Source organism: Cololabis saira, chromosome 19 (assembly GCF_033807715.1).
Source record: "Cololabis saira isolate AMF1-May2022 chromosome 19, fColSai1.1, whole genome shotgun sequence".
Taxonomy (NCBI): Eukaryota; Metazoa; Chordata; class Actinopteri; order Beloniformes; family Belonidae; genus Cololabis; species Cololabis saira.
The window spans coordinates 4,499,021-4,515,193 of NC_084605.1; the positions used below are offsets into that span (position 1 = coordinate 4,499,021).

General features: G+C 39.4%; 1 protein-coding gene across 1 annotated transcript; it reads right to left on the reverse strand.

Annotated features, from left to right (window-relative positions):
• Window positions 1–1,349: 1,349 nt before the first annotated feature.
• LOC133418993 (BTB/POZ domain-containing protein 17-like) lies at window positions 1,350–8,994 on the reverse strand. Its single transcript, XM_061707968.1, has 3 exons — window positions 8,839–8,994; window positions 3,300–3,579; window positions 1,350–2,605 (listed from the first exon to the last, which is right to left on the reverse strand). Exons 1-3 carry the CDS (start codon window positions 8,921–8,923, stop codon window positions 1,531–1,533), a joined length of 1,440 nt encoding a protein of 479 aa, XP_061563952.1. The 5' UTR covers window positions 8,924–8,994; the 3' UTR covers window positions 1,350–1,530.
• Between the last annotated feature and the right edge of the window lie 7,179 nt (window positions 8,995–16,173).

Genomic DNA, 16,173 nt, shown 5'->3' on the forward strand with positions numbered 1-16,173 from the left:
GTTGAGAATAATGTGGAAGTACAATTGTATTTCAACATTTTTCGCGAAATTTCGACTTTTTTCTCAAAATTGTATTTCAACATTAATCTTGAAATTTCGACTTTATTCTCGAAATTTCGACATTAATCTTGAAATTTCGACTTTTTCGCAAAATTTCGACTTTTTTCGCGAAATTGTATTTCAACATTAATCACGAAAATTCAACTTTTTTCTCAAAATTTAAACTTTTTTCTCGAAATTTAAACTTTTTTCTCGAAATTTTGACTTTTTTCGCGAAATTTTGACTTTTTTCGCAAATTTGTATTTCAACATTAATCTCGAAATTTTGACTTTTTTCGCGAAATTTTGGCTTTTTTCGCGAAATTGTATTTCAACATCAATCTCGAAATTTTGACTTTTTTCACAAAATTTCGTTTATCGCAAAATTGTATTTCAACATTAATCTCGAAATTTCGTCTTTTTCCTCGAAATTTAGACTTTTTTCGCGAAATTTAGACTTTTTTCGCGAAATTGTATTTCAACATTAATATCGAAATTTCGACTTTATTTGCAAAGTTTCAACTTTTTTCGCGAAATTGTATTTCAACCTTAATCTCGAAATTTCGACTTTATTCGCGAAATTTCAACTTTTTTCTCGAAATTGTATTTCAACATTAATCTCGAAATTTCAACTTTTTTCGCGAAATTGTATTTCAACATCAATCTCGAAATTTTGACTTTTTTCACAAAATTTCGTTTATCGCAAAATTGTATTTCAACATTAATCTCGAAATTTCGTCTTTTTCCTCGAAATTTAGACTTTTTTCGCGAAATTTAGACTTTTTTCGCGAAATTGTATTTCAACATTAATATCGAAATTTCGACTTTATTTGCAAAGTTTCAACTTTTTTCTTGAAATCTCGACTTTTTTCGCGAAATTTCAACATTAATCTTGAAACTTCGACTTTTTTCGCGAAATTTAAACTTTTATCTTGAAATTTCGACTTTTTTCTCGAAAATTCGACTTTTTTCGCGAAATTTCAACTTTTTTCGCGAAATTGTATTTCAACCTTAATCTCGAAATTTCGACTTTATTCGCGAAATTTCAACTTTTTTCTCGAAATTGTATTTCAACATTAATCTCGAAATTTCAACTTTTTTCGCGAAATTGTATTTCAACATTAATATCGAAATTTCGACTTTATTCGCGAAATTTCAACTTTTTCTTGAAATCTCGACTTTTTTCACGAAATTTCAACATTAATCTTGAAACTTCGACTTTTTTCGCGAAATTTCGACTTTTTTCACGAAATTGCGACTTTTTTATCGAAATTGTATTTCAACATTAATCTCGAAATTTCGACTTTTTTTGCGAAATTTCGATTGTTTTTTCGACATTTTGCCCTCTCAAATATTTTTTCTCCTGCATGCCCCTGGTACTCTTCCGTCCCAACGTGACTGTGGTTGTGGATCCAGATGTGGAGGTCTGATTGGGGTCAGTTCTTGGTCGGGGTCAGTTCTTGGTTGGGGTCAGTTCTCGGTTGGTTGGGGTCAGTTCTTGGCGGTGACGAGGGTTTGGTACAGCGGTTTCACCACCACGTGGAGGATGAGCGAGCCGTCGACGAGGTACTCGGACGTCCGGCGGTGCAGCTCGGCCTGGGCCAGGAAGTCGCTGCTCTCCTCGCTGCTCTGGTGGAAGTCGTAGATGTTTCTCACCACCAGCTTCCCCTGCTGCTGCGCCATGACCAGCACCGTCTTCTGGAAGTTCACGCCGGCGAAGTCTGCGCTGGACGTGGCCGGCGTGACGATGACGCGGGGGCGGCCGCCGTCCACCCGGGTGGGCTGCATGGAGCCCGTCTCGCTGTACATGGGCCTCATGCTCAACGGCAGCCATCGCGGCGAGAACAAGGCGTTCCAGGTGACGCGCTTGCTGGCGTCGTGGCCGCTCGGCCCCAGCTGCGTCTGGAAACTGGTGCTGCGGTCGTCCCGCGTCGGGTTGCTAATCACCCAGGGCGACCCCCACGACGGCGCCAGGTAGTTCCGCGGCACAAACAAGCTGCAGTTCACGTCAAAATACTTGGCCATCTGCAGCGGCGACGCCGAGTGGAACTGGTAGGACAGGAAGAGCAGGTCGCGCACCGATTCGCGGTACCGCGCCAGCACGGGCGACTGCGTCTGCAGGCGGAACAGCTCCCGCGGCGGCATCATGGCGTAGCGCACCGCCCTCAGCGCGTTCTCCGCCGTCAGGCCGTCCGGCTCGTTGTGGACGATCCAGCGCTCCAGCGCGGCGAAGAGCTCGGCCTCGCTCTGCAGGACCAGGTCGGACCGGGTCATCAGGGTCATCAGTAGCCGGCCGCTGACCGCCGGCCACTCGCCGCTGCGCAGCACCGACGACAGGTTCCACGCCAGGAACTGCAGGCAGCTGTCGCGCAGCACGTCGTCGCCCGCCTGCAGCGCGTACTCGTACCAGCCGGCCACGTGGCCCAGCCGCGAGTCCCGCGCCAGGTTCTGGGTCATGTAGAGGGTGATGCCCTGCTGGAGCGTCAGGACCTGGTACTTAACAGCTAGTTTGTTCAGGGGAGTCGCCTCGTCCAGCTGCAGGGAGATCTCCCCGCAGTAGAGATACCTGCAGAGAGAAGGGGGAAATACGGTTCAGAACCTCTACAATGAATTAAATTGAATTGAATTGAAATGTTATTTTGAACATGAAACAGTAGTGTATACAAAACAATAATAATCAATAATAATATCAATATCAACCTGCCTGAAATGACCTTATCTTAGAATTCTTGACCACTTTTCACCTTTATTGTGATAGGGTTTACACTTCCTGTAATTCTATTCAAACTTCATTCTATTCCTTTCCTTTTTCATTATGCACTTCGAGAAAAAAGTCAAAATTTCGAGATTGATGTTGAAGTACAATTTCGAGAAAAAAAGTTTAAATGTATTTCAACTTTATTCTCAAAATTTTGAGATTAATTTTGAAGTACAATTTCAAGAAAAAAGTCGAAATGATGACAAAAAAGTCGAAATTTCGTGAATAAAGTTAAAATGTTGAGAAAAAAGGTGAAATTTCGACTTCATTCTTGAAATTGTATTTCAATATTAATCTCGACATTTCAACTTTTTTCTCAAAATTGTATTTCAACATTATTCTCGAAATTTCGACTTTTTTCTTGAAGTGCATCATAAAAAAAATCTTCCCCTCTAAAATATTTTTTCTCCTTTATGGCCCTAATACTCTTCCGTACTCAACGGTCCATCAGCTGCGTTATAGCTCCTGGCCACCAGAGCGCCTCCGCGGTTCCCCCTCCTACCTGACGAACTGCTCGAACACGGCGGCGCAGTCTTGGCTCTCGCGCAGCAGCAGCGTGCTGCCGTTGCGGCGGCGCAGCAGCTCCTCCAGCACGGGGCTCTGCAGCGCCAGCACCAGCGAGTGCGCCGGGATCAGCTTCACCTCGTCGGCGCTGGGCGTCTCCACCCGCAGCGTCACGTCGCTGCCGTTGCCCTGGAGCAGCAGCAGCTCCAGGCGTTGCACCAGTGCCGGGCCGTGGCTGATGGTGTCAGCGTCGCCGTCCTGCTCCGCCTTCAGCGTCCCTGCAGGAACAGAGTCGGGTCAGGATCAAACCTTCACTCCGATCAATATCTAGTTGGTATTTTGATAACTGCCGCTAAAAAAGCCTCACAAGATATTGGTTGCTCCCTGAGGCCACAATACAGTGGTGGATAAACTTACATTTTGCCTCGAAAAAGTCGAAATGTCTCGAAAAAAATCGAAATGTCCAGATTAATGTTGAAATACAATTTTGAAAATAAAGTTGAAATTTCGTGAATAAAGTCGAAATGTCGAGATTAATGTTGAAATATAATTTTGAGAAAAAAAGTCTAAATTTCGAGAAAAAAGTCGAAATGTCGAGAATAATGTTGAAGTACAATTTCGAGAAAAAAGTCAAAATTTTGTGAATAAAGTTGAAATTTCGTGAAAAAAGTTGAAATGTCGAGATTAATGTTGAAATATAATTTTGAGAAAAAAAGTCTAAATTTCGAGAAAAAAGTTGAAATGTCGAGAATAATGTTGAAATACAATTTCGAAAATAAAGTCGCAATTTTGCGAAAAAAATCGAAATGTCCAGATTAATGTTGAAATACAATTTTGAAAATAAAGTTGAAATTTCGTGAATAAAGTGGAAATTTTGAGAATAAAGTCGAAATGTGAAGATTAATGTTGAAATACAATTTCATATTCAAGAACTAAATTCAGCTCTACAAAACATGCAGAATAATAAAGCTCCGGGGCCCGACGGATTTCCTGTCGAATTTTTTAAAGCATTTCATGCTAAACTTATTCCATTACTTTATTCTGTTTATGCCGAGTCTCTGTCACTCGGTTCGCTCCCTTCTACATTGAGACAAGCCTCTATTAGTGTTCTTTTAAAGAAGGACAAGGATCCTGATCTTTGTACCTCCTATAGACCTATCTCTTTAATGAATGTAGATACAAAGATTCTTGCAAAGGCCTTGGCTCGCCCACTTGAAAGAGTTCTTCCAACAATCATTTCTGAGGAACAGACTGGCTTTATAAAGGGGCGTCAGCTTTTTTATAATGTACGTACTCTGTTAAATGTAATCTACTCAAAGGAAACAACAGTTACTCCTGAAGTATTGATATCAGTTGACGCCGAAAAGGCATTCGATCGAGTTGAGTGGAGTTATCTCTTTGCAGTTTTAGCCAAATTCGGATTTGGTGAAATTTTTATATCATGGATATGTTTCCTGTATACACTCCCCTGTGCCAGTATCACCACTAATAACATTAAACCTGGCTATTTTTTCTTAAATAGAGGTTGTAGACAGGGCTGCCCCCTGTCTCCCCTCTTGTTTGCGCTCGCAATAGAGCCCCTGTCTATTTATTTGAGGACCTCTCCCACTTTTAATGGCTTCATCAGGACTCATACAGAACTCAAATTATCATTATCTGCCGATGACTTCTTGCTATATGTCACAAATCCCGTGAGAGCGTGCCCCGCCATTGTTTAATTTTTCGTAGATTTGGCCGGTTCTCAGGGTATAAGGTTAACGTTGCCAAGAGTGAATGTTACCCTGTCAATAAACTAGCAATGCAACTCTCCCAGTCTGACATTCCTTTTAAATCGAGCCCTTCAGGGTTTAGGTATCTTGGGGTTAACATAGCCAGATCTTTTAAATCTCTTTACTCTGAAAATTTCTTTCCCCTTATAGCTGGGAGGAACTGTGCCAAATCCCTGTTCACTAACTTCCCTCACCTTCCACCTGAGCAGCCATGGGGTGACCTTTTGCAATTTAATCCTTTACAAAGGTCTTTAATTTAAAAAATGTATAGTTCAATTCAGTCATATGATGGTGATTTGACCACTAGCACAAAAGAGACTTGGGAGCGTGAACTAGGATTAGCTTTTGATCAATATTGGTGGGAAGCTGCACTGAAGTTCATTCACAAGACGTCCATTTGTGCCCGTTTGACCTTGATACAATTTAAAGTTGTATTTAGATGTCATTATTCAAAGGCAAGGCTGGCAAGAATTTTCCCAAATATGGTAGATGTTTGCGACAGATGTGCAGGCTCACCTTGTAATCTTACGCATATGTTTTTCTCTTGTCCAGTCCTGACAAATTTTTGGCAAGTTTACTTCGACACCATGTCCAAGGTATTTTCAAAAACTATTGTCGCCTCACCACACATTGGCATTTTTGGTCTTCCTGAGGAGTACACCCGATATTCTACTAAGGAATTGGAAGTAATGGCTTTCACCTCCGTGATTGCTAAACGCCACCTCCTTCTTAACTGGAAATCCACGACAGCTCCTTCCAGTACACAGTGGATTAAGAAGGTTATGTCCCTTTTAAAAGTAGAAAAAATTAGATACTCAAGAAGGGGAAACTTGAACAAATTCTATAATAAATGGCAACCGTTTATGGACTTTTTTGCAACAACGTAACCCCCCACACACCCTTTTTATTTATTCATTTTTATTTTTTAATTTTTTACCTGGGTTTTCTTTTTTTTTTTTTAAGATCTTTACTTTTTGTCTATCCTTATGTTTATATGCCCAGTTAATTATTTCATACAGACTATGTCTATTTTATTATATTGTTTATCTAGTCTTGTTTTGTATTATCGTTATTTGTTCTTAAAAAAATATGTAAATTGAAATTTTCTGATGCATACAACCATGTTCATTGCTGTCACCAATGTGCCCTGGCGTATGTAAGTGCCTTTGTTACTTTTGCATCAATAAAAAAATATTAAACAGAAATACAATTTCGAAAATAAAGTTGAAATTTCGTGAATAAAGCCGAAATTTCAAGAACAATACTGAAATACAATTTCGAGAAAAAAGTCGAAATGACGAGATTAATGTTGAAATACAATTTCGTAAATACATTTGAAATTTTTTCTCGACATCTTGACTTTTTTCTCGAAGTGCATCATAAAAAAAAATCTTCCCTGCATGGCCCTGATACTTTTCCGTATGGAAGCAGAAAACAGATTAAGAAACTTGCAGAAAAATCTTCTAACATATAATAACATACGTTTGATAATGTATGAATCATCACTAACATATATAAAAAAATATATATATTTTTTATTTTATTTATTTTTTACTCTTGGGTGCCCCCTAGTGGTCACTAGGTTCGCTTATGCCAGGAGTCGCCATATTGGACCAAAAACACAAAAAACAAATATGTCTGGAGCTGCAAAAAATGAAAAGTCTTGTATACATCAGCCTTAGAATGAAGACAACACATGCTGCATTTTTCTATATTAGTTATAACTGGGGGAAGATTTATTTTTTTCATTATGCACTTTGAGAAACAAGTCAAAATGTTGAGAAAGAAGTTGAAATTTCAAGAAAAAAGTGGAAATCTCGAGAAAAAAGTCGAAATGTCGAGAAAAAAATCGAAATGCCGAGATTAATGTTGAAATGTCAAGAAAAAAGTCAAAATGTCGAGAAAAAAGTGGAAATCTTGAGAAAAAAGTCGAAATGTTGAGAAAGTAGTCAAAATTTCCAGAGACTTAGTCAAAATGTCGAGATTAAAAAGGAAAAGAAAAAGGAAGAAAAAAAGAGAAAAAAGAAGAAAAAAGAGAAAAAAAGGAAAGAAAAAAAGCTCCAAGGAGCCACTAGGGCGTACTAAAGTTCCCCGGCTTAAGCCTTGGGCTCCGGCTCTGACTGTCAGCCACGCCGGAGTATCCAGGGCAGCTTTAATTAGGGCGTCAGAATCCATGCCATTGATCCCCCACGCTGGAGGATTGTGGGTCAAGTTTAATTAAATTAAATCCTGCGCCTGACTGAACTGACACACAACTGCATGGAGAGATTTCCTCTTTCTGGTCTCCGATAAACGCCTGAAACTCGTCCATCTGCCGGCATTCCCCAAATAAAGTCCCAAAGACCAGAATCACTCACAAACAGTGGATAAAGTTGTGGTTTTAAAGTGTCGGGAAATTAAAAAGAAGGTTTTTTTGCAGGTTTGGGGATTCAGTGAAGGTGTCAGCCTTATTTAGTCTTCGTTAAATTATTTATTTTGAGTCTTATTTTGAGGCTCAGGTGTCATATCTGTAATATCTGCACACCTGAGAGCAGCAAAAGTAAATAGTTATACCTTTAAAGTTCGTTTCATAAAACTAGATAAAATGCCCAGTTTATTTTGTATTTTAATGCAGTTTTACCAACATTACTGTCCGTTCAGTGTGTTTAAGCTCTTTTATCTCCTAACCTGATTTAAATCACAGTTTCTGTAAATTCTGTCTCACAAAATGTTGTTTCCATGGCATGTTTGATTTATTTCTTATCCGTGCATTTACTTTCAAAGTAAACGTTCAAGGACGTTCAGGATGATTGGGACTAAATGGTTTTTGAGGTATTGAACTTAAATTAAATTTAAAAAAAATCCCCCTCATTTATATGTTTAAAATAGAAAAAAAACAAAATAACTTTGATACAATAATGAGAAAATTGGTTTATAGGCTTCTGGCATGTTATTGCTGGTACAAAAAAAAAGAAAAAATGAAAAAAAAGAAAAATACAAAAAGAAAGAATAAATAAAACAAAAAAATACAAAAACTAATTAAAAAAATAAAAAAAATAAAAAAGATAAATAAAAAATACAAAAACAATACAAAAACTAATTAAAAAAGGAAAAAAGGAAATAAATAAATAAATAAATAAATAAGTAAATGAATAATAAAACAAAAACAATACAAAAACAATACAAAAACTAATTAAAAAAATGAAAAGAAAAATATAAATAAAGATAATAAATACAAAAACAATACAAAAAAATGAAAAATAAATAAATAAATGAATAAATAAAGATAAAAAATACAAAAACAATACAAAAAAAATAAATAAATAAATAAATAAATGAATAAATACAAATAAAAAATACAAAAACAATACAAAAAAATGTAAATTTGATTTTGGATGTGGAAAAATAAGACTGCTTTTCAAACTCGTACACTGTGTGCTTTCACTTTGATGCTGTCAGGTCGCTGCTATACCATCCGTCCACACAGCAATTTGTTGGATGCAACAATGAGACAAAGGGTAGTTTTTAGCTTCTTATTACACCTGTATGATGGGATGGCGCCTTCTTGAACGGATACTTTACTCACGACAGTGCACTGAAAAATATCAAATGTTAAAACCTGAAGACATGTACCGTCTTAACAAAGAATAATTAAGGTCCTTATTTATTTCGTTTATTTATTTAGTTTAGTTATACTGCCACACGTTTCCCTCCTCTGCAGTTCCTCCCAACAGAACCAGCCTCGTTATTGATGCAGGTAAAGACGTAAAGCCCGTCGGCGAGTCTCACCTGCAGCCGCCAGCCGGAGCCACACGGCCAGAACCAGAACCAGAACCAGCATCCCCGCGTTGGTGCAGGCGGCCGGGCTCGTCATGGTCCGTCTGTCCGTCCTGCTGCGTCCGGAGCTCTGGCTCCTCTCATCCTGCAGCCGGACGAGTCAGGCGTGACGGGCGTGACGGGCGTGATGGGCGTCATCCATCGATCGGGCGATTGACCCACCAGCAGGTCTGGGAGAGTGAGAGCAAACAAAACATCTGTGTTTACTGGTTCCTGCAGGACCGTACGGATCTACTTCCTGGGCAAAAGTAGTGGTGAATGGATGAATTATGTGTGTAAGAGCAGATTACAAGGTGCTGATTGGCTTCAGTGTGACGGTGAAACCTATTTAGTCCGTGAGCCTTTGTTGCTCACCAGGTGTGTTTCCGACTGGCAGGAGGAAACAGTTTTTGACCGCAAGCACGCACGTACGCACAGATTGTCATGCCGTACCGGGCTGGTGTATGTCTGTAAATTGCAAACTGGATTATGTGAGTGTCAAATAAATGTATATTGTGCATCGCAAAGAAAGTTTAAGCGGACATTCATTCATCATGCACCTGGCATATGAAAAGTAAGCGCGTCAAAAAGGTTCTTCCGTCGAAATGCACCTCAGTGGCTTAAAGCGCTGGCTTAGCTTCTACAATGTGTATATTTTGTCGTGATGACGGTTTTAATTTCATGACACTTCATGAGGTCGTCGCCTGCAACATTTCCCGCGACCAAAGACTCGTCACGAGTTTAACTGCAGGGCCAGAGAAAATTTCCCAGAATGCTTTACGTCATCATTTGCAGACTGAATCAAACAAAAAAACATGGCGTTTCTTATTTTTTAGTGAATAAAATCAATATTTTGAGTTAGTTTCTGCATAAAAATGCGTTTTGATTACATTTCTAGGGAGAAATATATATTTTACTTTCATAATATTCACTCAGTGAATGTACATTATCACTCGCTTGCTCGTTGTTGCGAAGTCTTTTTCAAACCTCGCCAGAATAAAGGCTGATTTATGGTTCCGCGTTACACCAACGCAGAGCCTACGGCGTAGGTTACGCGGCGACGCGCGCCTTACGCCGTACCCTACGCCGTAGGCTCTGCGTCGATTTAACGCGGAACCATAAATCGCCGACGGCTCTTCTCATCCCAAAAACGTTGGATCAAATTTCTTACCAGGCGTTATTTGGATAAACTGAGCGCAGGTTGGGGATCTTAACGGTTACTTTTACGCATGAAAAAATATTAAAACTTAATAAAGTGGCATATTAACAGCGCTACAGCTGAAATTAAAACAGCTTTTAGCTCTGGGCTTCCTGATATGGTGTGACGTTTGTGCAAACGTAACTACGCAGTCGCTTACGTACCCGAACGTAAACCACGCAGTGACGGAGCAAGTGGTGTCACAATCCCTAGGGAACATTACAAGGACCCTACTCATTTTTAGGACTAGTGGTAGAAAGTAGGGGGTGTATTGGGATTGGCACCAAATGTCTGTCTGAGTGAGGTGGACGGGTCTCCAGCCGGACTGGCAGATAAACGAGCAGCAGACTCGGGTCTCGGGTCGTGGAACCGGATCAAAGTGACATCCAGGGGACCGTATTGATCCGTCTCCTGCTGTCTGCTCTGATAGAACCATCTGTAGCCCGGAGCTGCCAGTAAAGCGCTTGGAAAAGTGTGTCACGCATCACATCTGCTCAAGTGGGCGAAACACTGACTAGGTTTACATGCAGTCAAAATTCGGGTTATTGCCAATATTCGGGTTTTAAAAGGGTTATTGATGCATGGAAACGCAGTCACCGACACACGAGAGCATGAAAGTGGTTAAAAACAGTTTAAAGTGGTCGGGAATGCAAACAAACGACCGATCAAGGTTCAATAACACGCGCAAGACGTCAATCAACGGCTCTCGGGGTACTAGCATCAGAGCGACCTGAGCTGCAGGGGAGACGCTTGTTTCTAGGGAACTAGGGTCCTCAGATACCCCCTTTTCCACCAAACTGGTTCCAGGCTGGTTCTGGTTTTGGTTCTGGTTCTGGTTCTGGTTTTGGGCCAGTTCTGAGTTTGGAACTGGGATTTCTGTTCCCACTGACAAAGAACTGACTCCCTGGGCCAGAAGAACCGGTTCCAAGGTAGTGTCCAAAACCGTCATGGAGAATATACACATAATTCATCTGTTTGCCACTACTTTGCCCAGGAAGTAGATCAGTACACATTTATCTATAAAGAACCAGATGTTTTGTTTGCTCTCACTCTCCCAGACCTGCTGGTGGGTCAATCGCCCGATCGATCGATGACGCTTGTCACGGCCGGACGCCCATCACTCCCATCACTCCCATCCCGCCTGACTCGGCCGACTCTGTTGGCCAGCTCTGTTGGGATAAACGGCCCATGTGTGAATGTAATCTCTCTAGGGCTGTCCCCGACGCAGGATTTAGCTGGTCGACTCCAGTCGGGGATTTTAATGCGACGCATCGACGGCTCGTTTTTTAAGTACCCCCCCCCCGTATCAATTTGGCTTTTTCCCAAGTGCTGTGTAAATCATGTGAACATACAGTGCATGCAACAGTAATATGAACATTGTTTTAAGCATTTTAAATAGTTTATAGGCTGAGCAGCTCCTTGCTTACCCTCGCCAAATGGTTTCCCATGGTTGTCGTTGCTGAATGGTAAGCAAATTCTTGCTTACACATCAAACACTGTCACAAGTATCACCAGGTATCACCAGGTATCACAGGTAACTAAAGTATCACAGGTATCTAAAGTATCACCAGGTATCACCAGGTATCACCAGGTATCACCAAGTATCACAGGTATCACCAGGTATCACCAGGTATCACCAGGTATCACCAGGTATCACAGGTATCACCAGGTATCACCAGGTATCACAGGTATCACCAGGTATCACCAGGTATCACCAGGTATCACCAGGTATCACCAGGTATCACAGGTATCACCAGGTATCACCAGGTATCACCAGGTATCACCAGGTATCACCAGGTATCACAGGTATCACCAGGTATCACCAGGTATCACCAGGTATCACCAGGTATCACCAGGTATCACCAGGTATCACAGGTATCACAGGTATCACAGGTATCACCAGGTATCACCAGGTATCACCAGGTATCACAGGTATCACCAGGTATCACCAGGTATCACCAGGTATCACCAGGTATCACCAGGTATCACCAGGTATCACAGGTATCACCAGGTATCACCAGGTATCACCAGGTATCACCAGGTATCACCAGGTATCACCAGGTATCACCAGGTATCACAGGTATCACAGGTATCACCAGGTATCACCAGGTATCACCAAGTATCACCAGGTATCACCAGGTATCACCAAGTATCACCAGGTATCACCAAGTATCACCAGGTATCACCAAGTATCACCAGGTATCACCAGGTATCACCAAGTATCACAAGTATCACCAAGTATCACCAGGTATCACCAAGTATCACAAGTATCACAGGTATCACCAGGTATCACCAAGTATCACCAAGTATCACCAAGTATCACAGGTATCACCAGGTATCACCAGGTATCACCAGGTATCACAGGTATCACCAGGTATCACCAGGTATCACCAGGTATCACCAAGTATCACCAAGTATCACCAAGTATCACAGGTATCACCAGGTATCACCAAGTATCACAGGTATCACAGGTATCACCAGGTATCACCAGGTATCACCAAGTATCACAGTAGGACATGATGACATGAGGACATGAGGAAAAAAGTCAAAATGTTGAGAAAAGTCAAAACTTTGAGAAAAAAGGTGAAATTTTGAGAAAAAAGTGGAAATTTCGAAAACGCACGAAAGAACGAACGCACGAAAAAACGCACGCAAAACGCACGAAAAAATGCACGAAAAAACGCACAAACGCACGCAAAACGATTAGAGGAGGCGAGTGGGAGGCGTCTGTGACATGTTTTACTTTGGATTTTCTTTTATTAATAGTATGATAAAACTTGATATAAGATTGTAATAATTAATAATAAGTAGGTTCATATTAGTGAAGTATATCCTCTATGGAACAATTTGATGAGAATTAAGTAGTTAAAGACTTGGTCAAATATTTTTTTTATCATTTTATTCAGTTCAGCTTTTATATATATAGATGCTGGGAACTGCACTACATATTTCGTCCACCAGAGGGCAGAATGGTCCCAGCTGCAGCCGTTAGGATCTATAGGACCTTCCAGCTTCTGCTGAGCTGTGGAATTATGGGAAACTCAGGAGAAACGCATCAACATGTCCAACATGAAGGTGTGGCTCAATCTAAAAGGGAGAAACAGACGTACCTGTCAAGTTCTGGATGTGAAAATAAGGGAAATCTTCCGCCACCAGCCCAACCGAGGTCCAGTATCTTACATTTTAAGAAGTTTACAAGAAATCTAAAATATCTACCTGTCAACCACTTACAAACTACAATTATGTGTTCAGAATCTGATAGTTCTACCTTTGTTGACACTGAAATGCAACTGAAAAACAACTGTTCCCCGTCCTGCTCCTCTTTAGGAAAGTAAGTTTAATATCCCATTTTTAGAGATATTAACAAGAAGTCTTCACTTTTCTGGCAGAAATGTTTTCTCTCTCGTTACATCCATCCATCTCTACGGAAGAGTATCAGGGCCAGGCAGGAGAAAAATAAAAATGATATTTTAGAGGAGGAAGATTTATTTTTCATTACACACGAAATGTCGAGAAAAAAGTCGGAATGTTGAGAAATAAGTCGAAATGTCGAGATTATAGTACAATTTCAAGAATAAAGTCGAATTTTCGACTTTTTTCTCGAAATTCTACTTCAACATTAATCTCGACATTTTGACTTTTTTCTCAACATTTCGACTTTTTTCTCAAAATTCTACTTCAACATTAAACTCGACATTTCAAATTTTTTCTCGAAATTTTGACTTTTTTCTCGAAGTGCACAATAAAAAAAAATCTTCCTCCTCTAAAATATTATTTTTATTTTTCTCCTCCCTGGCCCTAATACTCTTCCGTACATCTCTGATTTGTTGTTCGGAGTTTGTTCCCGTTGTCGCCGCTAACCTTGTGAGAACCAGGCTACAGCAGTACTGCAGTTCTCGCGAAGTTAGTGACAATTCAGTTTTGCAGTTTAAAAATGACTATATTATAAAAAAGGAAATTTACGGGAAAATACTAATACAGAAAATACGGTACTTTCCCGGTCAAAACGGGAGACTTGACAGGTCTGGGTAGAGAAAGATGTTTTTTATCTATCTGTTACAAAGTAATGCGGCAATTTGGGGAAATGCATTTGTAATATTTAGAAATCAGCTGAAGTTACTGAACAGTTTCACATGCAGCTCTCCTTTTTTCTTCTTTCTTTTAACAGAAACTCCTCATAAGATCCGGAAATTCATGTGATTTCCACTTACTGGTGAACTATATATATATGAACATGTGTGTTAGTGTTAATATACTGACCAAACCTCAGATATACTTTTCTAGTTTTCTTCTTTTGCAAACAGCCACTTCTCAGCATCAGACAATATTTGCAGCGTCGACCACATGGAAGAGTATTAGGGCCATGCAGGAGAAAAAATATTTGAGAGAGGAAAATGTCGAGAAAGATTTTTGTTTTCATTATGCACTTCGAGAAAAAAGTCGAAATGTCGAGATTAATGTTGAAGTAAAATTTCAAGAATAAAGTCCAAATTTTGACTTTTTTTCTCAACCTTTCAACATTATTCTCGACAATTTGACTTTTTTCTCAACATTTCGACTTTTTTTCTCGACATTTCGACTTTTTTTCTCGAAGTGCATAATGAAAAAAAAATCTTCCTCCTCTAAAATATTATTTTTATTTTTCTCCTGCCTGGCCCTGGTACTCTTCCGTAGTTTACTGATCTCACCGCCGTCAAGAAGCTCCTTTTTTAAGGCTATAACCTCATGTCGTCCTAACACTTAGGCAGGTCTATTAGTATTAGTTATTTTTCATCATTTTTTATTTTTTTTATATTTTTATTAGGGGGTAAGACACAGTAGAACAGGAATCAATGACACATTTACATTAAGTATCATATTATTTCTCTATGGCAATCTAAAATATATGGGATATTTGACACCATAACAATATGAGAATAATGAGAAAAATATATAGTCTACCTACTAGGATGTTTTTCTTGATTTAAGGACAAAACATGACACAATTCAACGAAAATAATATTAATAATGATAAATAAGAAGCATATACTGGCATGTGTTCTCATATGTACATGCAATTTTTTATTTGTTCATTTTTTATTTCCTATTTTGTTGATTTTAATTTTTTTTCTTTTGTTTTTGCTTTTTCTTAAATTATAAAGCAGGTATTCTTTGCACAAATTTGTATTACTTGATGCACAAACATGTTGTAATGAAGAAATAATGTTAATAAAAAAAATATTAAAAAAAAATAATGATAAATAAATTAGTGAAAATTATTTTAAGTAATAATTAAGTATTAAAGCTAAACAGTATAAATTAAAAAATAGATGAATAAAAAAGAAAAAAAACTAAGAAAAAGTAAACAAATAACTAATAATCTACTTATTTACTACTTCATTTAAAAAGAATTTAATTTCTTATTTCCATTTATTGCTCCAAAACCCTAGAAATGGAGGCGAGTGTACTTTCCTTGTAAATGGACGTATATTCTGCATGAATTGTGTTTTCTTTTGGCTTCTGGGTTAATATTAGTTTTAAATCGGTTCATAGTTGTTTTTGGCCCAAACGTGAACGTTTCCTGGAGAACCAGCAGAAATCTGACCCAAGGCTTATGTTTCCATCACCATTATGATGTCTGCTGTCGTCATTAAAATAGTTCCAGGCTCTCGTGTTTGTCCAGAACAGCGTTTAAATCTTAACTCTGTAATCACAGACTTAAATAATGACACTATCTGAGAGTTTCTGTTTGCTTTAGGGAGAAAAGTCAAACAGAATCTTAATTAGATAAACATGGTGAGCGTGTTACAGATGGAGAGACGGCTCTGGTCTGAACTGGAGAAAATAACACAGAAATACAGTTTTCATCATCGAATAAAGAATATTAACCAGAACGCAGGTGTGTCGCTGCTACGATCACCGACAGGACACGGCACATTAGTACCCCTTTTCCACCAAAACCGGTTCCAGGGCTGGTTCTGGTTCCAGTTCTGGTTCTGGTTCACAACTCATTCAACTAGGAACCAGCTGAGAACCAGTTTGTTTTTCCAAAGCTCGGGTTCTAAGAGGAGCCACGTCAGTTACGTCTCATTGCAAAACATAAATGACCAATTCTAACTCTAATAATTATT

Bases quoted from the DNA above. Each gene is read 5' to 3' on its own strand.
- LOC133418993 (XM_061707968.1), bottom strand. From the start codon at position 8,923: ATGACGAGCCCGGCCGCCTGCACCAACGCGGGGATGCTGGTTCTGGTT. The intron at 3,580-8,838 runs GTGAGACTCGCC...CTGTTCCTGCAG, and splicing joins GCTCCGGCTGGCGGCTGCAG to GGACGCTGAAGGCGGAGCAG. The intron at 2,606-3,299 runs GTAGGAGGGGGA...TTCTCTCTGCAG, and splicing joins GTGTTCGAGCAGTTCGTCAG to GTATCTCTACTGCGGGGAGA.